The sequence below is a fragment of the Magallana gigas genome, chromosome 5, assembly GCF_963853765.1.
Source record: "Magallana gigas chromosome 5, xbMagGiga1.1, whole genome shotgun sequence".
Taxonomy (NCBI): Eukaryota; Metazoa; Mollusca; class Bivalvia; order Ostreida; family Ostreidae; genus Magallana; species Magallana gigas.
Window position 1 is genome coordinate 15,537,693 of NC_088857.1, and position 25,248 is coordinate 15,562,940.

General features: G+C 32.3%; 1 protein-coding gene across 1 annotated transcript; it reads left to right on the forward strand.

The window, feature by feature from the left end:
• The first annotated feature begins 288 nt into the window (after positions 1 to 288).
• Positions 289 to 25,032, forward strand: LOC105344970 (homeobox protein ARX). Its single transcript, XM_020073998.3, has 7 exons — positions 289 to 557; positions 1,089 to 1,291; positions 2,325 to 2,447; positions 5,457 to 7,037; positions 18,830 to 19,088; positions 21,353 to 21,403; positions 24,431 to 25,032. Exons 1-4 carry the CDS (start codon positions 323 to 325, stop codon positions 5,634 to 5,636), a joined length of 741 nt encoding a protein of 246 aa, XP_019929557.2. The 5' UTR covers positions 289 to 322; the 3' UTR covers positions 5,637 to 7,037; positions 18,830 to 19,088; positions 21,353 to 21,403; positions 24,431 to 25,032.
• Positions 25,033 to 25,248: the final 216 nt, after the last annotated feature.

Consider the following 25,248-nt stretch of genomic DNA (forward strand, 5'->3'; position numbering starts at 1 on the left):
TCTTGTCATATTAATACCGAGAGAAGCCAAAGAGTTACAAATTTTTGAAAGAATCGAATAAAAATTTTCCAAATTAGTTCGCAGTTTAACTGTAATTTCCTCCCTTTGAAGAGTGAATTGACAGTGAATATGTTTAATTAAACTGGGGGTTTTTAATCATCGAGTAGTTTTAATATTTTCCAGGCAGTACAGAGTATCCTTATAAGTGTCTTTTGTCTCTCTTATCAAGAAATAACACACAAATCAAGTCAATTCATTCTGGGATGATACGATTTATAAAAGAGCTGCAGTCAGATAAAGGGGGTTAGATTTCATTTTTACCATGGAAGGACATAAAACCGACGAAAGCGACGCAAAGGAGATAGAAGATGTTGTAGAATGCGATATTGATACCAACTACGCTGATGACGTCATAGCCTTAGACACAGACAGTGGTGTAGAAGACATTGTGAGCCCGAGAGAACCTGTCTCAAATACCTCCATTCTCAAGTTTTCTATTTGTAACATTCTAAGACTTCCAGACAAAGAACGTGAATCAAACCACCCAAAGACATCAGGTATGTGTTGCCGCTTATGTTTCACAATGTAAGTTCTTTAGAAATAGACCATAGATGAGAAAAAAATACAAATATTAATAATTAAATCATTTAACGCATCTGAGAAATTCATATCCAAAATGTATTGAATTCTAACAGGTTTCGAATCTAATTCTACCTGCAACAAAACTTAATTTTATTAACATGTATTTACATTTCCCATTGTCTTTGTCTATGATAACACTACAAATCGATTTTGTAATGTATAGTCCAATACATTTCGTCAATGACTATTTTAATATTTAATCGTACAATTGTTGAAATTATATAACTATTATAGGTTATGTTAAGGAATCAATCTTTGACTATTCTGATGTGATCAAATACGGATGTGGATGATCAAATCTATCATAAAGTCTTTTGTGATTAATTGGATTTAATTACCCCGACCGTATTTGACCACCTCATAATAATCAAAGGATTTCTTTTTCTTTAATGCAAGCATGATTTATTGAATTTGATAGTAACCTTAGTGAGTTGTTTAACTTTCAGATTCTTGTTTGCCCATCATTTCTTCTACTGAACACAAAACAAGTGATCTTGCAAACAGCATTAAAAGCAAACGAAACCGAACCACCTTTTCGACGAAACAGCTGCAGGAACTGGAAAAGGTGTTCCGAAAAACTCATTATCCGGATGTATTTCTTAGAGAAAAACTGGCGTCAAAAATCAAACTCCCAGAATCAAGGATACAGGTAAAGAGCAAATTAAAAGTATGTTTGCCAGGTGTTTCGGTTATTATCACATTTATATAATGTAGTACTTATACTATGTGATATTCATCCAATTTTAATGTGTCTGTGTCGGCCGGCGAGATTCAGTGGTAAAGACAATAATAGATTAACACATATGTTGCTCTACATAATATTTGCATGACACTATCAGGTAACTATTTATTAAAAAAAATGTGACAGACGAACCTGACCATTACATCACTGGATCTATTGTCATGGACAATTTAATTTACAATGTTCCGTTGAACGATGTCATTGAAATCATGGTATCTATTTGACAATGTTCTCAATTGAATAAACTCTGAATTAAGAAAGAACTAAAATAGAATTTAAAAAAAACCAAACATGTGAAACATACTTTGGAGTCAGTTAGTGTACCTACAGTAACTAAGTTTCACGGCAATCTTTTGTCGGTGTTATGAACCGTCTCAGTGTACCATTACGTTTCCTATAGGGTAATATTGGGAATAACGTTTTTCATCTCGTATAATACCGTACAATACAATAACAAATTAGTCTTTTTCCTGTTAATTTTTTGTTTTTAAAAAGGAAAATATCAAGTTTGAAAATGGAGCATTCAACCAAAATTTTCCTAAAACGTGAAAGAACAAATTTTACTTCTTAATTTTATTAAGTTCATTATTGGAATCTGAAGAAATTCTTAAAACATAAAAGCATGCATTATTTTACAACAATGATCAATATATTACCGGATGAATCCCAAGTCACCCTTAAATGATAGTGTCGCAACAATTGAGAGTGAATACTAGTATTTCTCTGTGGTACTTGTTTACAAACAAACTTAAGAGTTTAATTGTTTAAAAAACTAAACAATTAGCCACTTATACTGCTGTTCATAGGGAATACGCTATTATTACAGAAAGAAATATTCATAAGCAAAAAAAAAAAAAAAAAAAAAAAAAAAAAGGCCCGAAAAATTATCGTCTCCAATGAGATTTAAAAAAAATTGTTTACTAAACTAAATTTATTTTAGGTGTGGTTTCAAAACAGGCGAGCAAAATGGCGAAAGAGGGAGAAGTTGGCGCTGGGAGCGGGCTTTGTGACCTATGGATTGCCTTTCTCTTTGTCCTGGGCAGCCCATCATTCATCCTTAATGGTAAATCGGATTATCTATAGTACACGCAAAATTCAAACAAAATACTGTTTCATCTTGGTACCTATGCAAAACCTGTTTAAAATAAGTATCTAATAATAACTCTTTATGTCCTTATCTTTGTCCATCGGCCTGTCTGTCCTTATCACAATTATTTCTCGCATTTTTTTTTATTATGGTGTAAAGAATCAATATGCTGTGTATCTTCATATTTAGAAAACACACATCAAGTTAGAGTTTTGTTAAGATTGGTCAACGGGTGATGAAGTAACTTTTTTTCAACAACCCGGTTTTAAAAAAAAATCATTTCTCAGAATAATTATGTATGAAAATATGTTTACAAAAAACATCTTTGCCAATATTTTCTGGAAACTTTTATCTAGTGCTTAAAACGACAAAAGGGTTCCGGTGAGATACATGTATTTTGTATGGAATACTCTCTCAGAATGCTTGTTAGATAACGCGTGCAGTTATAATACGGATGTTCAGTGGTGTATCATGTATGTACCGAAACCTTCAGATTGCGACACATGTCAGAACCTCAAACCCGATCATCTTATTGATTGGTTTTGTGCTCCATGCTTGTATTTTTGTCATTGATGAACAAATTAAAGACCGAATTTCAATCAACAAAAGCATAGGAAGCTGGTTGTAATATAATTTTATTTTTTATAAAAAAAAAATCGAGGAAAATAGTAAAAAGAAGTCCGTGCACTCCGACGTTGTCAATTTACAGTAGAATTTTAATACCACCTAATGTTGTGGCTCGAATGGTTTTGTGGCTATACATTTGTTTTTAGTATACTTATGCTGTAATTGTACTATTAAAGTTTTTGGTTTGTTTTTCTCTTTCTTTTTCCACAAACCGGTTTTTTGCCAACCTTTATTTTTTGCACATCTGAATATATATTTTTATGCATAAACTGTTATGCTTCATCCTACTATTCTATAGGTAAGAGTATTATTTGATTTGTCATTTATATATATCTTGCACTTTATATGTATTACCTTGCACCTTATGGAAAAGGCTTACATAGGCCTTGCCTGCTGCCTAATCCATTTATGTAAATGTAAATTTGCATGATAAAATATGTTCAAATTAAACATTCGATTCAATGAATTGAAACTTCCTGTGCGGGTTTCGATTCTAGAAAAAAATTTAACGACTCTTGTTTTTAAAAAAAATGTTCCTTTTGAATTTAGTTTAAAATCTTTACTTTTGCTTGCTTATATTATGTTTAAAAGCAACTAATTTTAAAAAAAGTTAAAAATCAAAATTTTTAACGATCGAACAAATAAACTCGTGTGAAATCTTATTCACCCGCAAAATAACTTACGAGATTCGAAGTACTGTAACGTAAGAATTGGAAAAATATTAGCTGAAACGTTTTTACTCAAATTTCACATTGCAATTTTAAAAGTTTGTTAGTAAATATCACATAATCACTTGTTTTCCTTTAATGCAAAATGTTCAAATTTTCATGTTTTGCAGTTAATTATGTAACCGCCTAGGTAAATTTTACTTATTTCTTTGAATTATACAAAGAACGACCCATTACATAAACAGTGCCTATCATCAGAACAGCATCTTGTAATAGCAAGAAATTTTCAGGATATTACATGTCGCACTTTCGCTATTTCAAAATCTCTGTTTACGCCGAAAATACACTTAAATGATAGATCATCACAATGATTTTCAATTTTAAAGATTTAAAAAACACGAATAGAATTTTTTTTTTCAAGCCTTTCTCACCGATTTTTCATGGGGAGTCAAATTACAGAAGTTTCGTCAACATTACACACCTTATGAATATTGATAATTGCTGTGCAGAGCGTACGTAACCTTAAAACTCGTATTGCATACATTTACCAAAACAAGATCGGGGTCGAGATACAATAGGTAAAATCGGTGCAAATTTAATAAATGAATGAACAATAAACACACCCTTTCCATTAAATGATGCACAGAACAATCAAAGGTGTATCATGTTGACAAGAACGTAAAAGGACTTCCCGGTATTAATTAAAGAGATACAATCTTCGATCAATAATTGATTGAATTCCGAGTAGTTAATCGGCAGATGAACTTTCCAACTAAGACTCGTAATATCATTGAGGAAACAAATTCTGGATTTAGAACGGTCTCAGACTCGTCCCCGGTATTTTATGGACTTTTTATCTCTTTTACAGTTTTATACGATTCCTTTATTGAGACGTGTTAACAATATTTCAATAGCATAGCTTTGGAATTGTGGAACTTTTATTGTGAAATGCTTGACTCAACAATCAGCATTCATTGACAGACAATTAAAAGATGGGGACAATAAATTTCAAACGAATGTAAAATGCAAAAATTTGTAAACGAATACGCTTTTTTCCACCCTAAAATCACAATTTAGAAACTTTCCAAATGGAAAACGAAACGTCACGGTGTAGTTTAATGAGAATATATTTGCAAATTTAACATTGAATTGGAGACATCCTTTTTGATTGTATCGTGTAAATGATAAAACACCCATGCTGGTGGATCCTCTTGTCTCACGGGAAGAAAAACTACACTATTTTAATTATAAAAAAAATTACTCTATAAAAATCTCAAATAAACAGAATATCTTAAAAACGTGACCAGTGTATCGACTATTTTTGTTTTAAATAATTATGATCAAGTGAAACATTTATTTATATTCATAAGTGTTTTCATTCGTCTATATTAACTTCCTACATTCTGTTGACTTTTGGTATATTGAAAATAAGAACAGCTATATGAAATAAACACACCGGCTATTCTAAACTAATAGGTTTATGAGTCAAAATAAAAATGCCTTTGTTTTGTACGTATACATGCAATTTTTTAGCATGCCACTAATATCTTCTATTAATATGCATGTACATGTATGTTATAATATTAAAATGCCAATCTTGTTAGATACAAAGTCAGTGGGCAATCCATGTTGTAGATCTTGGCACACCCTACATCTTCATCCCAATAACTGTTTTTATTTGTCTCTTTAGTCTCACAGTGCTTTGATGACATCGGTAATGGAGCTGACAAACCATCGACAACAGGTGGCGCAAGAGGCGCCAAAATACAAAGCGTTCGGCGAGCAATCTGATCCCCTGAATATCAGACACACGAACCCAACCTTTAAACGTAGAACAGATATGTTGTCGCCATTGTCCGCTCAGAGGTGAAAGAATCATATCTCAATGCATCACGAATTGTTATCATTTATTAACCAATAAATATATTTTAATTACATCAGAGGTATCCTCCCCCCTCTCTCTCTCTCTCTCTCTCTCCACCCACAGTTGCTACTGCTGTATACATTGTCTGTGGAGTGAATATCTGCTGTTTTAATTTCCTAATACGGTATCCAGGTTAACAATGTTGATTTAACCCCCATAAAAAGAATTAACTCGAGGCATGTGTGTTGATACAGCCGACGTGCTCTTTCAACATTCTACCGATTCGGCTCAAATCATTGATTCTTGTTAATAAGCTATTCTTTTTTTATAATTCTATAACGGCCATAGTTACTAGAAATACTTTGCAGGTAACTTTTTATAGTTTTAATTAATTTACTAGTAATAAATTCCAAATTGTTTTAAAAAATTTTGCAGATAAACTTACGTCATTATTTAACATTAAAAGACATATATGATATGAAAATCTTATACACTTTTAGTCCCAGAACAATATTATTTACGTCATAATTGCTCTTTCTTTCATTGGTATTGTATGCATAAGAAATTATCCGTATTTGTAATGGAAGAGTACCTTTACAGTTCAAAAAAGGGTTGTGATTTATTTGATTACTTCCAATAAGATACATCTTTATATTCACGTGTGTGTGTGTGTGTGTCAGAGAGAGAGAGAGAGAGAGAGAGAGAGAGAGAGAGAGAGAGAGAGAGAGAGAGAGATGAACATCGATAGCAAATTTAATGATAGGGAAGGAGAGCTTACATGCATATATGTATTTATCTTTTATGTACAACTGTTTGTTCATCAAATGCATAAATAATAACACTGCATGCAAATATCATAATTTATTTAGTTAAATTCATAATGCAGTTTTAATGTACATCTACATGTATATAATTATATCTCCTTCTTTTGTAATTTAAATTTAAGTTTGAATAAAACTGTTGAGAGCAAACAAATTAAAATGTGCGGTACATATATCACTGTGTGGTAAATGTTTATACATAACTACCCGGGGCAAAAACTCACAAGGATTGTGTTTCTATATTATCTATAGTTTACATCGATCGTTGAGGGTAGCTACAGTTCGGGTTTCAGGATCTAAAATGATTTCTAGAAAAATCACTTAATTAGAAGCAGGAAATCCCCGTACTAGAGGGAAATCCTCATTTAAATCCTTGGTGTTCGGGAAGAACCTTCTCATTGAAAACGAGTCCCCATAATCCTACGTGTTTGAGAAACCTGCTTGCAGTTTGTGACGTCATGCCATTTAAGTAATATAAAGAAAAATACTGCCATATCCAGTACTATTGGTTTTAAGAAGTATAAAATACCAAGTAGATACCTGCGGAAATCTGTGATATACATTTCGTTAGAAAAGGTAGACTAAGGTAAGAAAATATTTGATTCATTATTTTATTACTTTAAGATAATGGAAGTTGCAGATATTGAATTACATTGTATCTACTAGTATTTCTAAGCATTTCTTAACATACTATTATATGTAGCATTACAATATTAGTCAGCAGTGTTTAAAAATGTGTAAACAAGTTATAAAAATTTATCTTTGTACTTTTTTATGCCAAGGAAATCTCCGTCCTTTCACGCTTTATTTACGTTATGTGTATATATTTCTTAAAATGTATTATTGGCCAGTGTACACGTGTTTTCATGCTGACGTTTGCGTGATCATTGTTCGGTATAGTCTTGGTACTGAGTAGTGAGCTGATTGTCCCAGATTGGTGCAAGGTAGTCGTTGTATTAACCTTTACTTTTATTGTCATAAACACAGTTTGCAAATACACGTGTCTTCATCTAATACACCGATAGGCATGGAAGAGGTTAACGAGAATTTCAAATCAATGCAGAAAAGGAAAAAAATCGAATGAACATCCGGGTCATTGAAGTAAAAGCAAAGAAGCAAAAGAGATCATAACCTGATGCTATGAATTCCCCATTGCCAAAAAAGTTGAGAAAAAATAGAAGGAAAAAAATTAAAAATGTTATAAATTAGAGTTCCACAGATCTAAACGTAGTTGCTACACAAGGGGAACTGGTTGTCATGTACTACTTTTAGAGCCATCGTCTTCTGCAACGTATGCAAATAAAGCAAACCTGCCGGAAAACGTTATAATAGCATCTAAAGGTTAAGTGGTACATGTATAAGTTGTATGCTAAATGCGAACCAATTTTTTTGGGCATGCATAGTAATATTTTAGATAGCACGACAACGCTTCGTCCATGAGTTAGCCAAATTAAAATAGTTGCAAGCTATGCAAGCTACAGGCTAGTAAAAAGATAAGTTCACACACCTCATGTATTCCTTAAATTTTGACCTATGTTGACAACCTGCTGCTAATTAATCTTTAAGTCACTGGATCAGTATACTGAATATTGGACATGTACGGATGTACGGATGTACTAGTGTTCAACACTTATCTTTACAACGAAATTGAAATGTATTCAACATATTGAAAACGTGTTAAAACTCTTAACTTTGCCTCTCAATTTTGTGAATAGTAATTTTAGACGGGGAAGGCGGGGGGGGGGGGGGGGTGGACAATGAAAGTCCCTTTGATACTTGATCAGGCAGCCAACCGCCAGACGGAACAAAACATAATGCTTTCATCTTCGAACTTCGAATCTGTCTTGTTGACTATTGTTGTATGTTTAAATGTTTAATGTAGCCCTATATTGTTGTAAGAGCAAGAGAGCTCTAAAATGTTATTTTTCGATTTAGAAAAAAAATTAAAACCAACATTTACGTAAACTGTTTATTGGCATGCTATCATTACATGTTTTCAAGTAAGACACAAACTGATAGACAGACAAACGAATTGCAAATACTAATTGGAATTCGATTTCGATTTTTCGGGACAATAGAAATGGTCATATAAATATCATTCATCTCAAGAATGGGGAAGGGGATTCGCAATTGGCATGAGAACAAATACAAACGCTCTTTCATTAAAACAAAGGGGACCAATCGTTCATGCAACGTAATGCAGGGAAGCGAGATAAACTTATATTTTCAAGTCCTTATTTTACTGACATTTACGTGTTTAGGTTACATGTATTATTACATATCAACATTACATAAGCTCATAAAAGTGCAATATGTAACCTTTTGTCTCCGTCGCGGGTTTAATTATCAAAAACAATATACTCTTTAAATTGACGTCAACAACCTAGATTGGTATTCGGTATACATATTTTTTTTTAGGGAAAATCAACAAACATCAAAACTATTTAAGGGGTGTGTGTGTGTTGCTGCTTGGTTTGTAAATATAACAAGTGTTTTGTTGTTTTACGTAATTTTTCACACGGGCGTCGTTTTCAGGAAACATTTTATATGCATTATTGAAAAGTCGCATTTTCATTTTTCATTATTTTTTTTTCAAATATTACACTGCTTTATGTACAACGTTGCATGAAAAAAAAAAATTTACATCGAATTTTGTAACTTTGAATTTTCCATTTTATCTGCAACTCCTTTAGGGAAAATTAGCATATGAATTGCAACACCTTTTTATTTATTTCAACAATTCATCAAAACATTTGCACTTTATTTTTCAAAATATGCAAGTGTCACGTATGAACTTGACTATAATTACAAAAATTAAATTATGACTTTGAACGCCATTCTACTTGCGCAAAATACATACTGCATGCAAATAGTACTTTGTTTGAGAAAGATTCACAAGCACAACGCCTGGATGCTTATTAGAATTACAGGAATAATCTCACAAATACATAGCCCATTGGATATTTAAATGGTTACTGAAACAACAACATATATGTTATTATCAGATTACAGTGTAAGAAGCCATTGGAGTAAAATACAACACCTCTTATCGCGGTATTTGACAAGACGTGTGGTTTTAGGGTGCGTCAAATAATACCACCATAAACTGTTGACAAATAAGTGCTTCATTTTCTGAGGAGTTCATAATTTTTGTCGTGAATTGAGATGTTGTAGTTTTTTTCCCCAAATTGAATCCTTTTGTAATATATACAATAAATATGATAAAAGCAAAACAAAGGTTAACCGTTGATGAAGAAATGTTCAATATACTTTTCAGACTTCCAAAAGTATTAGTTAGAGTTTAATCCGTCTCCGTGTCATTAGGCACATAAGGCCGGTGCTTACCCCCCAGTTTCCGTGGTGTTAAGCGGAGGAGAGTCACACAATTTCCAATTTTTTTTGTTACAGAGCATGTTCAAAAAGTTTGAAGATTTTACCTTATCCGTTTGATTTCTACAATATGATATGTAAAGACTATTGGTTTCACTTTCTTTTCATTCACGCACACGTGAATTTGTGCATGAATGTTTTTCATTGTCATTTGTATAAAAGGTTGATCAGCACAGTTTGCGGACATATAAACTCAAAGGTCTTGCAACAACAAATACTAGTATGTCGCCGAACTCGGATGTATTATCAGTTAAGACGGACTTATTGACCGATGGGAGGCTTGGAAGATCTGATGATTAATATTTAATACTTACAGACACCTCAATTACGACAAAGTTATACTAATACGTTTAATAATTTCAAATCAAATCGTCGTGTTTACGCAAGCAATTTTAAATACTGTAACACAGACATGTTAACACGACAAATGAATAAGAAGATACGAGAGTGGTGTATCTGCATATACTGTTGCCTTCTGACTCAAATTCTGAATTGATAGTGATGTATTATTCTGGGTTTTACTAATCGGCTAACATTGTTTATTGAACTCTACGATTTCTAGTTTATGTCAATTTAGACAATATTAATAAGAAAATTGAATCATGAAAATTCATCACTAGAAAAAAAATCTAGATCCGGAAAGATTCAATGAAACATTTCTGAAAAGGTCACAAAAACTATTTTATTGATTGCATTGTTTAAGTTATCTGATGTGTATTGCATTTGATTAACATGTTCTATCTTGACACGTAATAAGTATGCATATTATATTTGTTCTCGGCGATAGTACATACTGACTCAGAGCTTTCCCGTCTACCAAAGAAATTGTTTCTGGTCTTTTGCCTGCTCAGGCAATAAATGAATTTTCTATAACCTAATTCCATTTTTAGTATTTTAAGTTAGTGTTTACAAATGTATATTATAGAAACTTATTATACCATTATGCATTAAGATAATTGTAAATCATTATGTAGATTACAATTTTTTAGAGCGACAGTAAAACAAACATAATGCAGGGATCTTATAACAGTGCATGGTCACGATTTTGGTCAAATATTATTTTTTCGATTTTAATGTTCACAATGCTTCAGTAAGGCATTTTTAATAGGCAACCAAAATTTGATTGTCATTCGTTGAGTTATAAGCGAGATACATAGCTTACAATTCTTAGATAGTCAAATCAGCTTGAATTTTTTTCACTGGTATATTGAACTTACCTAAATAAAAACAGGGCACAAGCCTTGTTTACATGACAGAGAACTGTAAGCTCTGTATCTTGCTTATTATCTCAACGGCTGACTCTAAAATTTCATTTGATCATTAGAAATGCATTCCTAAAGCATTGTAAATAATAAAAACAGAAAAATACAATTTAACCAAAATCGTGACCATGTCCTTTTAACTCTGAAAATCCCGCTGCCATTGTTTACCACTGACGTCTGCGCAATGTTACACATAAATTCAAAACCTAGATCCGATTTTGCTGATTGACTGGCGATCTGATAGATCGCACTCTATTGGCCGGGAGTTTAATAGATCGGGTTCAAAAGTTATGAAAAACCGAGTACAAATACAAAATAGACGGAAATATTCAATTTGTAATAAAACAACCAAATCCCTTTTATTAGGTAGAACATGGAAAAAAATATTTATTTGCTTCAATCTATGGCAATGACATTCTAATTTTATAAAATGATTTCCGAAGATATCAATTGTTTGATATTTCCGGAACAGACTTAATAGATTTGAAAGTTATTGGCATGTTTTAATTACATGTAGTACGTGTTTCCAACAGAATGTTTTAATAAACAGGTGCGAAATCCTCGAAAACCATGTAGGATGTGATAATCAATGACTGATTTTGTCATGTGGTCATAAAATGTTCATGTACTTCCGTTTTAATGCCCACTCATTTGGTCACAGTAATTTGATCGTGGCATCTGGCACAGATAGTAGTGCCTACATGTATCTCCGCGTGAACATCGAACACGTGTGTCGTTTATACAGTGTGCATATTTAAAATTTTACATAAAATAAAGACGCTTCCCAGAAAGTTGTGTTCTGTGGATACATCACTGAGTTTATGCATTTTGCTCAAATCTCTGATTTCAAAACAAAAAAGGGGGGTGGTATTATCATGGAATTCTAATTTATATATATATTCGACTTACCCGCTGGAAAACATCGTGCAAGGTGATTAATTAAATATTAATCAAATGTCGATAAAACATAATATATTATAAATCATGATATCTCATGCATTTACTTTTTATATGCACAAAGGAGGAGCTTGTTTCATAAAGAGCTAGTGCTCCTATACTCTGTCCCGAGTTTTTGCTTCCACCACTTTTTGTCTGATATTTCGATAATCATAAATACCTTTGTGCTTAAACTACGTTCATCCACTAATATGAAAAATGTCCAGATTATCTGTTTTGAAACGCCCCTTCTATCGCTTCAAGTTTCAATACACATCCAAAAATAAAAAGTCTACGGGGATTTTGCATTGCATCAGCCATGAAATAGCCCGGTTGATAACGTTGAAAAGTTGCACGAGGTATCCCGTGTACTTCCGAATGGAAAAAAGATGAAAACATTTCCCATTATAAATCTCCGTAAGAAATTTGTTTTCGTTCCTGTGAACTTTTATGTGTGAAAAATGATAATTGTTCAATGAAGATATCGATTTCAACTGTATTTCATTCACAGGTATGTGTATTTTTATTAAAAATCATCAAAAAGTGAACGAAGCAATAACTTGGGACATACTATAGACTTACCGTTACGCAAGAGTAAGTAAGAATGCTTTGTGAATAAGTCCCAGAACTGCGATGACATCCAACTAAATAGAATGAATATAAGTATAATGTATAAATACATGTACTTTATATTGTTATTGAAAACATCTGTATATATTGGGTGTGCTCATACTCAGAATTAATCAAGAGAATTAACAAGAATACACATACTTCTTGCATGGTTCAACCCAAGTTTTGATTAAATACCATGTTGAAGATTGTAGTTCCCTTGGATATTCTGATATTCATGGCAAGTCATCCAAAATTCAGAATTGCATTACGACATGATTGAAGATTAGTTAAAGTTTAATTGAACAGATTTAAACCAATCCGATGTCGGATGAAAAATGTTTTCCATATTCTTGCGGTATTGCTTTCATTTTTGGAAACAATTTACAAAATCGGTCCTATTTTTATCCAACAGCACCATTTACATGTTTACATGTAGTTCAATAATGGGGCATTTATTATCCGTATTGACATCCCACACCAACACATACGTAAATAATTATCCAAGAATATTAATAATTAGTACTTAGAGTATACGTATGATATGTCAAAATACACGCAACATATATTTGAATAAGATCAATACAAAGCATGTCTTTGGTGGTGGAAAAAATATCTACTGATACAATAAACATATCGTATATATCAAACTGCCCCTGATGGACTTCACAATAAAAATATGAAAGCAATCTGAATGCTTCAATTCGTTTTGAAAAAAATTACAAAAGGACACTACAATAAATGTTACGAACATGAAGATTATTGTAAAACTATCATTGAATCAAGCTTCAATGACCGACCACTCACGATTTAGGACCAAAATTTAGACAGACAGAAGCAGGAAATGGCAGCTCTTATTCACCACATGAAAATCAATATTTCAATTGACTATTTTGTACAGTAATGGGGTATGTAAGGGAATCCATCGAAGAAAGGAAACGCAAATGGATCACATTCGTGAGATTTAAGTATCCCCTCCCTCTATTGTAAAGATAACGAACTCCTGCATTTGTATCAGTCTCCTCAAATTTTTGTCGGGAATATTATTTCCATTGTATTTAATTTTCCATCAAGATGATAGCAATTAGAAGACGTTTCCTTGCCCTCGCCATTCCTTTAACATTAATGGAACTCTTTTGAGGATGGATGACATAATAATTCGTCCGATGACTCTTCTGTAACGAATGAAAAAAGGGGTCGTGTTCTACACGTTTATTTTGGATTCCGTCACATTGCTTATTGATTGTATTAATAGAACAACCTGTGCCACTGAAGAGTCTGCGGATGAATTCAAGCACATTATGCACTTTGAGGAAGTGCTCGTGATATTTTTTGCTAAAATAAAGAAGTGCATGAAGGTCATGGCGGTTTGAAAATGGGCTCAACTTTAATTGATAATAGTTAAGATTTTGCAAGTCATGCGAAGATTTACGCATCTGTGTTTATTCACTTTGCTCTTTGACAATCCTGTATGAGAAATAGAATATGTAGTACACTACAAGCGGTGAGAAAGTACACTATCGTCTGCATTATTTATGGCTGACTTTATTGTATCTGACTGGAAAGTTTGAAACCTGTACATTCTTCATAAAGCATGCTCAGATCCCGCTTTGTCCGTCTGTCTGTGTGGCAGATATTTTAAAGCAGAAAATTGCCTCTCAAGCTACCATGTTATTGCTGTCCAAAATAACTAACATAAAAATGAAGATATCAATAACGGATTCAATATAATTATCACTAGACCTTTGGAAAATGAAAATGATAGGTTGAGTGTGTATGAATTCAATATATGTTGAAATTCACTATTTTCATTGGTTCAGCGGTTATTTGCTATATTCCGGTAGGCTTAAAGATGACAAGGGTTGGATCCATGTATATTTGTTCATTGCATGCGAGTCCAACCCACGTACTACGAATCTGACGTTACAGTAAATGCACTACTAGGATTTTATGTTTTCTTTGGAAGAGCAGCGGTAAGTGCTATTAGATTGTTTGCAACGATTGTTGCTTTTATACATGTGAAATATAGGCTCGTCACCAGCACGTTTTGTTTGAATAACTTTTTTACCTAGTAAAAATACAATGAAGCATTGAAAGCCAACGAAATCAACATGCACTTTTAAACGACCTTTGACAAAAGATGACCACTCGATATTTGATAAAAGAATTAAAATTTTTACACTTTAAATATAGTATCGCGAGTTTGAACACGTCAAATATCAATACAGAAAAAGAATATGAATTGTACATAAATATAATCAAAACATAGACTCGGAGGCTTCAATCGTTTCTTTCTCCTTTTGCCTGTATTTTGCGATTCTGCGAGCGCGGAATTTCTCGAGAATTACCGATAACGCCCACTACACAGTGCTCGTTCAACAGCGTTATTTAAACAGCTGATTGATGCCGCCTTTTCACAGAGTCGAGAATGAAATGTATATTTTTACGGCTAATAAGTTGATTAAGACTGGAGTTTAAAAAAAAAATATGGTAAGTTAGTTTTTAAGATGAATAATTGGTTTTAGTATAAGTCGATTAATTTTAACAAATTTGAAGTATGATTTGAAAAAAGTTTTCCCAGCATGTATGTAATGTTTAACTAACAAAACATTCATTGCAGTTTTAATTATTTTGAATTTTTCTTATAATACTAAATTAGGTTCTAAATTGATTATCATTGTAAATTTTAGGTTCTTTATTTGATTTCGAAGAATCTTAATGTAAACCCTTTGAAATATATTTGAGCGACAGAAGAGAAATTGAATGAAGAGTTATTTAAGTGATAGAACAGAATATCATAAATACATACCTGATAAATTCAATATAGTAGTCTGGTGACTAAATCATTCTTGAAAGAAATTTTTCTTATACCTTTTGATGAAGAAAAAAACGGATAACAGATATGAAAGCTTAAAATTGTGATGAAAATATTTTACTTGCAACTTATTTTATAGGAATGCTTTACATAATTCATTCTGTGTAGGAAATTAGTCATACATAAATTCTCTAAAAGCTAACGTTACTTTTGATTTAGGTGCAAGACATACGGTTAATACAATTAAATTTTCTAACGTTTGTAATTTCAATTTTATATATTAGGCCCAAAAACATCTCTATCATAGAATTAACTTAATGTATAAAAAAACCTTTACAAACTGTAGATTTAGGTACATGTTGCAGGTACATTTGTATATGTATGCTATGATGTAATAATGTTGCCATTTGGATGTCTATTACACTAAAGAGGGTCTAATTATCGACTCGATAGAAACATCTGTTCTAACAGTTTCATTTCTATTCTTATTACGATATGACCTCAATTAGTCCTAAAGTACATACCGATATTGCGTAGACTATTTGTACGTATACGTTTTGAACACAACGTTTGGTCACGTGTTCCTTGAAAAAACAAGCCTTGCGCATATCCGGTAATCATATGTTCAATTATAACGACGATTTTTTTTTGTCTATAAATTTAGATAACTCTTCGGAGGGCCTGGCAAATAAGATGTATTTAAGGAGAAAAACTAGTAATATTATTAAATACGATTAAACTTATATTTTAATTAATATACATAAATCTATATTTACACAGGATAAAAATCCTCTCATTTCACAAATACAATTTAACATAAATTATACAATTTAAAAGAAGCACTTTAAGACTAGTGCTTGATATGTTATTGTTATAGCATATTACTATATAACTATTAATTCTTGTTATATACGGGAATACGGACATTTGCAATACCCTTGTCAGGTATTGTTTTCCAGTATTTATGCAAATAACTGAATTCGGTTTCAAATCGTGGGATATTAATACCGTAACGTAAAGGTCCAAGTTTCCCTAAATGCAGTCCATTGTTTAATAGTGCAATTTATTGTTTAATGTTGTTATTACAAACCATATCAACATGTGGAAATTCATTAAATAATGCAGGCTTTATGCATCAACATCTCAAATGATATTGAAAAAAATTATATTCCAATCAACCCCCTCTTCTAAATTACGTTAACAATGATCATTTGTGTGAACAACCGTGAATGCAAGTAGCCCTTGCAACAATAGAATGTCGTTTCTGAAAGCAACCAAGGAAGTTATTTCAGTTATTGTATAGTGCCGTGTGATAATTAGTCTATCAGAACTGGCCCTTGCTTTGACTATAGAGTTATTAAGAACTGCTTATTAAACCCATTCGCAAATCTTCTTTATATATAATTCCATAATGGAAAGGAACGCGTATTGAAATGCCTTCTATAGATTGTAAACAAGCCTTATTACCCAGAATCTTGATATTACTGGTTGCCATTCAAGTTATATTTGTAAAAGATTCCATGTTTAGATGCCGAATGATTACCACATGTATTATGTCCAATTCAAATACAAAAGGAAAACAAGTTACTCGTAAATGCGCATCGTTCACAAATTCACAGTTTTATCAATGGCACCTATTATAATTGCATTGAATATATACATCTGTAGCTTGTTAGAGGATGAACACCATAATTTTAAGCTTTCATGGGGATACTTTGACAATATAAGACTTCATCGGAAATAGTGATTGACAATGGGGATGCTGGTTAGAATATCAATCTCTTGAATTACAAAAAAAAATATCCAGAATAAAATCGTAATCTCTCATTGATACACTAGTATGTTTGCTAACGACCCTGGCCCACATGATAAATACACGACACCTGTCGTGCTGGATCAAACGTGTTCTGTCCACATATACATGGAGTTATAGGTAACAAATTGTTGTAAAGTGCACGTACACATCCGTATCAATATCTATTAGACGAATTAAAATACAGCCTTCTACTAACTTCTTTATTTTGGATTGTCTTGCAAAAGGCACAGATGAACTGAATATAGAGACTTTCATTGGGGAATATTTTCATGATGTTGTTTCATATAAAGAAGCTATAGAAAAAGGTTTGATCTTAAGTTAATACTGTATACTTAATGTGGACATCAACCCATGGATCTGTTTTGTACAAAACATCGACAAATATACCGATTATAAGGTACAGGCTTTTTGTGAAAGAATTTTGGCCAGTGCAGCCTGTGGTGGTTTGAGGGGGTTAGGGGTTGGGTGATGGAGGTGGCTATATGGTCGGTCGATTTTATATCTAGATAATATATTATTAAAAGAGTGCAACATATGTCCTACAGATTTCGTACGCTATGCAGTAGCCACATTAATTAATTAATACGTTATGTCTGGTTACAAAACGTATCCACTGCTAACGTTTCAATTTTTCAGGATTTTTATCAGATATTGTCTACCTTCTTGGACCTTAAAATCAAAAAGGTCAAGGTAAAAAAGACACAAAATACGCAGAAACTAGTACACCCTGATTATCAATGCTCAATATTGACACACATGTATCAATGGTACATAGTGTGCTCGTTCTAATTCACCAGTCTCAAATTTATTTTGAGCCACGTATATCAAGGTAAAATTGTGTTCACAAATGTAATCCCGAAATGATTTCAGTGGGATGACAAGGTCGTACTGTTTATTTTTGGTCACCGCAGCTGTACTACTTTATTAGTTCATGCCAGGAAAATGTTACCTGATCACAAACATGTTCGCGACTACGCATGAGTGTACACTGTATGTGGAATATTTGCGCATCGTTTCAAATTCTGTTGCAATTTTTCGACTTGGATAGTATTGATTATCCAATGTAAGTAGTAGATGTGATAGATGTTTTTTTTTCTCCATTTTCTTTAAACCACTTTTTAACCAATGAATTATGATGTGTGATTTGTTAAAAATTGTGCCGATGTTCCGACGAATATTTATCCCTCCAATTTGCTAACAAAGTATTTTGACTTAAAAGTAACAAACAAAATGTGAACATTACTCCACAGAAACTTGAAACAGTAAACGATGCCTAAGAATTAGTACACATAATCAATAGGCATACCTAAACACATCCCATTTACACTTCCTTATATTGCACATGCGCATTGTATTTTTGTGTAAAACAAAAAAAAAATTAAATGTTTCACTTACTTAAATAATGAAATATTTGATAGAAGCCGACTGTACAAGGGAGAATTGAAAATTCTAACGCTCTTGGAGAAACGGAATTGGTTTGCATAGAAAACTCATCAGAGTATCCAATTGGACCAAAAATCTATCTACAGAAGGTTTTTTTGTCGTTTCAGGTCTCGATTTGCATTCCTGGGATGTGGTCTGATAAATTCTGTCAATACTATGTATGTTATGTTGTCATGATATCACTCTGTGTGTTGTCCGTACATTCACAACCTTCCGAAAGACAGAAGGGACTCATCAGCGACAAAAATGTGCTCCAAAGATACTTACAATTGCGGACATTAGCAAATAAGAGGTTGCACAAAGTCAACCATATCAATGGTTTTCGTCAGTCGCTTGGCAAGTTGGATCATATATACTCACATAAAGGTCAGTAACTCATAGTCAGCAATTATTTCATATGTAGTTAAAATGTGCTCTACGTCCTTCAAAATGCCCACCGAATAAGTATGTAGAAATGTGCATCTTTCACATAAGTACACACCAAATTTTAACTTAAATTGAGTAAGTAAAAAACTGATCAAAAACAGGGGGTTCTTTTACTTATGGAATAAGGAATCATTCTTTTAGTATTGTGAGGTGATGATTTTTGGTCGGGGCGTGATCAAATCCAATGAAGCCCGAAGTGCGTTATGATAGATTTGAAAACGCCCTGACCAAAACTATCACCTCATTATATTCAAGGGATGATTCCTTATTACTTCTATTTATATTATTTTCAGAAATTGTAATATTTAATAAATAGTATTAAATATTAGAACACTAATTATGCAACCCACACTTCGCGCCCCAGTAATACATCATTTGAGTTTATTGAACTTATATTACAAAATCGACACTAGAATTCATATACAGGAAATTATCTATACATGTAAGCTCTTATTTTGATTAAGCATTTTAAGTAAAGGGACCAGATTGCTTTAAAAATAACATTGTTATAATTATACAAATGTGAGTAAAAGGATAGTTGCCTCCTAAGAATATTTGAATTGAAAGGGGGGGGGGGTGTCCAGACCGCTGCTCCCACTTCGTTACGTGCCTGATGTTCCAGTACATTCATATAGCCTTTATAGCGTCATAATATTGTTCATCCGTAAAAGTAGAAGGGGTTGAATCCTGCAATGGACCTTTTAATAAGAACGTAAAAACCTAAAGAATTTGCAATTGGTGTTTGTACATGCAAAATTAAAGAAAGACATAGCTACATATCTTTAAGTCATTTTAATATCAAGATTGGTAAATTGGACAAAATGTCATAAATGTATGTCGAGTACTAGTTACATGTACAACCGAGGTACTGAGGTCAGAATTCTTTGCGTTTCGTTAACAAGATTATAGGTTTTATTTTGGTGTTTGTCACCATTTCGCTGCAGAACTGTAGCTAAACAGTTTGTCTAAAATATAAATAAACGATTATAGCTTTATGTTATTTGTAAACAACAACGTTGAACGAGCTTTGTTTACATAACAATGAATTCTGAACAGTGTATCTTGCGTTGGTCAATAATTAGAACAGCCCTAAAAATCAATTTGAAAATCGTTATCATGCCCCTTATGTTCTCTTTTATGGTATGATATATATGTGTAGTACATGTAACGTGCGTGAAAGAATCATGCAAACTATATTTATCGTGTGTGCATAATGGAGTATTTTTCAGTACGTGAAAGAAAACTAATGATTGAACTTCTAAAATTCAATGAAAACCCGAAAAAATTTAAGGTCACCACTTGCCTTGAGTTTTAATATTAAAGTATAACCTTGAATACATTACCCAACGCTATTTATTTTCTGTTAAAGCTACTTGGACACGATTTGACTTAAATTTTTCAATTTTATTTTTCCATATTCAATGTTTATACTGATAAATATAGAAGTTTATAATGCTATGTCAAAATTTGAAAGTCAAATAATAAGTTATAAGCAAGATACAGAGTTCGTGATTCTTTGTTTTGTAAACAAAGCTCGAATATTGTCATTTTTACATATGTGTTGTATTTGTGTATTTTCAATCAAAGGAATCCTTCTTTAATTTGATAATTGTATTTATAAAGATATTGAACAAGATTAAAATGTTTTTCACATGTCGTTTTGTCTACATTACATTACATCTACATTACATTTTTTGTAAACAACTGTAAGACTCGAGCTTTGTTTACATAACAATCAATTCTTACCTCTGTATCTCGCTTGTAACTTGACTTTAACATTCAATATTTTGGTCAAATTGAATCATTTAAAACGCACCAGTAAACCATTTTATACGTAAAAAATAAAAATGAATTTTTTGATCTCAAATCGTGTCCATGTCCCTTTAAGTATATTACCAACTCTTAAAGTTATAAATATCTAGACATATATTGATTAGGTGGGTGATCAGTTTTACTTTAAAATTACAGTGCATAAAAGTTTTAACGACATTTCTATTTTTAAGTATCTTTTGGTTCAAAACAAAACAATGCAACCTAAGAGAAGGCTTTATTGTGTTCCTTTTTTTGCATAAACTTTACGTTAAATATGATAAGTATACACTTTTTTAAAAATATTTCTTGAAATGCATGCACATCATTTAACGGAAAACTCCTCTTTGGAAAAAATAAATAAAAAAATAAAACATGAACATTTCTTTTTGCAGATAAATACAGTATTTTAAAGAGACAAGCTCGGGATAAGAGAGACACAGTTGGTAAGTTCACCTCCTCACTGACGCATCTATTGCAATACGATTGTACGAGGAGCGACCTCATTCATATTTGTTTTGAAACAAAACAGACTATGATAGCTTGGCAATCTGCTCAAATTCGCTCTAGAATAGAGAGCCCGATTTTAAATTGATAAAAAAAGTATGAAGGGTTAAAGAGTGCTACGTAATAAATTTCAATCACTTTAATAATTTTTTTGAATGCTCTAAATATCGTATATCGTGGTTATCGAAGCTCGGCGTCTGTAGAAATAGTGAACCCACGGTTGGAACTCTGACAAGTACGTTTCCAATTTGTAATAAATTCTTAGCATATTTATAGAAATAAATATGTTTCCAAAGGTATTGGTCAAAATAAGGCCATTTAATAATACATTTTATTTTACTTTAATTTGAGATTAGATTTTTTACAGCTGTGATAGATGATGGGTAGCGGGGTTAAAATACAAGATCTCTCTGCAGGGAAAATTTTATGTTCTAACTAATAGAAAAATTGTCAGATTACGTTCCTAACGAATAATCTGATAATAAATATGCAAATATCATTATCAATTTCTCTCTAAAACCAATAAATCCGGCGTTTGAACATAAACTTATTTTGTATTAAATTATTGAACCCATTAAAATCTCAGAAATTCTACTTTTTTCCCCATAATTTTATACATTTTCAATTAGAGTGACAGAATTATGAGTTGATAGCCAAGTTACGCTATGCGTCGAAATAGCAGTCATCTTTCATGTTGGGAAAGAAACCTCGCCAACTGCATGAGAGCATTATCAAGTGTGCAGACTCATATTATAAATAGAACCATCTAAATAAACAAATAATTAATAACCACCGTATCATTATGATAAACTGCAAAACTTATGATCGTGGGCATCTAAGACAGGCACATCTTTGGAATACAGCATATATTCAAATGTCAGAATATAAGGGCTTTCCAAGTAATCAAGCCACATATATATCGATGAAACACAATTCTAATTTGTCCATCTATCGATTACATATGGAAGCAGTTTATATTCGAACAATTACTCCGAGATAGGAGTTGTCACATATATTGTTCGATAAAATAATCAGGCAGCTAAAATTAAACAGACACCATCAGGTTTTCCCTTTACTCATTTTGAAAGAGTAATTATGTGAATCTATTAATGGACGTAATTAACCTTTATGTTAACCCAAGATAGATCTTAATTGTGCTCTAGTTTAGAATTTCTAAAGAAATGTTTGCTCAACAAAACCCAAAATAGAGGGAAGGTTTTAAAACGAGAACACGATAACACATAGACATCTACGTTTTGTAATTAAGAAGTTCTTGGTTATTAAAGCCGAGAGTAAAGGGATTCTTTTGAGTCGTATTCAATGTCAAAAAGTGAAACGCAATTAAATTTTTAATTAAACGGTCAGAAAACTGCTGTTGGCTTTTTTTTTTATCTTCGATTTCAAATGTATACTACTCGGTAAGCGAAATTGCGTTTTAATAGAAATGTCAGCTTATCTTTTTTCATTTTTTAATATACCATTTTTCGAAATTTCAATTTTACACAAAAATGTTATGGCCATCGGACATAAAATTAACAAAGAACCATTAAGAATCAAAAAATTTATATCTTGTTTATCCATTCAAATGTTTTCGATCTTTGTGAGCCGAAGCGTTTATGAAAGTAGCAAACAGTAGAGAAATACTTTTAATGGTTATGTATTTTTTCTGCATTTACCGCGAACTTCATTGTCCATATGAACCACTAAACCAACGTATGTACGAAGCTGTCTTAAACGTAATTGGTGCATATTTTATTCGAAAAAAAGCGTCGATTTAAAGTTGTTTTGATTTGTGAGCTAGATAGAAACACCTAAATATATTATACCGAAAGTCACAGGCTTCATTATAATGGCTCCAATAATTACAAAAATGCAAATACTCAAACCCGGGCAAATTATTCGAACTGTTAGATCGTAATTCGGTTTTGTGAGTGACTACATAAACACATTGGGATGTCATAACACAAAAGGGTAAATTCCCAGAAATATTCATCATTTAAGAATGAACGAATCCAGGTTAACATATAAAATGTATATTTTAGAATTATAAAACGGTTAAGAATTGTCAATTTATTGTTTAACAAATTCATGATATGAATTCTTCGTTGCATTTTTAAAAATACCAAAATACCAGTGCATCAAATTGTGTCATTAATATATTACATGTACATGCAAAAGTATTACAACGAGGAACGTACATATTTATTGAACTCTCTCTCTCTCTCTCTGTCATCGATAAATGTTGATTTTGATATTGCTGATAATATTTCCGTGGGTTCAAAAATTAAAATAAACGTACAAACTTAATACAAGTCATCGTTTGTCATACATAATGACGTGAACATTTTTACAAATGATCAGCGGCCAAGAGATAATACGTTAGTATATTATCAGTTGTTTGCTGCTCGTATTTGCTTAACGTCAATCCACGAGAATACTGAGCCTTGTATGGGTAATAATTATCGGTTGGTATGGACTACTAGGAATTATAGGACAGTTACTACCATTCGTCTCTATGACATAGTCTTTACCAGGTGTGTACAGCAAACGATGTATACTCGTACTCTTTTAGAGTCGCATGCTGAATATAAGTGATAATATAATCAGTGTCAGACACGAGTGTAAGAACAAAGTTAACTGATTTCCAACAATTATTTCCATCGAAATTACTGATGTAATAAGTAAGAAAAAAGGAATAAAACACCATTTCACCGGTTGAAATGGTGTGTATTTCTTCATGCTGATAATGACCCGACCTTGTTTCATTCTTAAATAAATTTTACGATAATAAATTTCGCGAGTTATTTTCTCGTTCTCCATCACATCTAAAAAGCGGGAAAATATATCAGCAGAATTTATGTTCTATGTTGTGCGACATTTCTCCTATTTTATAAGTCATATCTTTAAAATTTGCAAATTTACCATTTACTGCAGGATACTGAAACATATCTTCTTTCTTGTGACAGGGTTCGCAGGAAGTGACATCTTGGATACACTATTGTCCACATTACTGCGTCCAGGCAGTTCCGACCAACCCTCAAACTTCCGCACACCATTTCCACGTCTGAGTGTGAATGCAGATTTCAATTTCCTTCGAAATCAAATGCAGTCCAGCGGTTGAAAATTGTTGACAATCTATCCCGAAGAATTGATCTGATATTTGTTTCTCTATTTTTGTTGTTGTTTGTTAGGTGCAAATTCAATCATGTTACATAATTACATTTTCATTTCTAAAGGTTGTATACTTTTGTTTATTTATTTCATATCATAGCTCTACATTCTTTGTGTTTATATTGTTACATGTTTACAATCTTACACACGCCACTTTACCTTCTTAAAGTATACAAGTATTATTTTCTAAAGTATACAAGTATTTGTGACGTTTTCGCTCAATACAAAAGATGTGAAGACTTTAATTTATTCATTCAAATCACAGTCTCTTTTAAAAATCAAAATTTGACAGACCCTCTTTGTGGAAAAATTTACAGTTTGTTACCCCAATACTTTAAAATGTATAAACTCCTTCTCAATGTTTCGTTTAACTGGAAATAAACACTTATAATACATCTGTTTGCTTCATTGATTTTTTTTAACGACAACCTGGTTAGATAACTGTATTCATGTATGATAATGTGATAAATATAAAGATGTGTACACGTGCACTTGAGCCACGTATTGCCAGGGCTTATATTCATGTGTGATGCGTGTGCACTATAGCGCGGACTCTAATACCCACGCATAAATATATGTTACCGAGGTTAAACCGAATGCTACAACGAAAAGT

Excerpts from the sequence above, each read along its gene's own strand:
- LOC105344970 (XM_020073998.3), top strand. The coding sequence starts at position 323 with ATGGAAGGACATAAAACCGACGAAAGCGACGCAAAGGAGATAGAAGAT. Across the intron at positions 558-1,088 it reads AAACCACCCAAAGACATCAG|ATTCTTGTTTGCCCATCATT; the intron begins GTATGTGTTGCC and ends TTTAACTTTCAG. Across the intron at positions 1,292-2,324 it reads TCCCAGAATCAAGGATACAG|GTGTGGTTTCAAAACAGGCG; the intron begins GTAAAGAGCAAA and ends AATTTATTTTAG.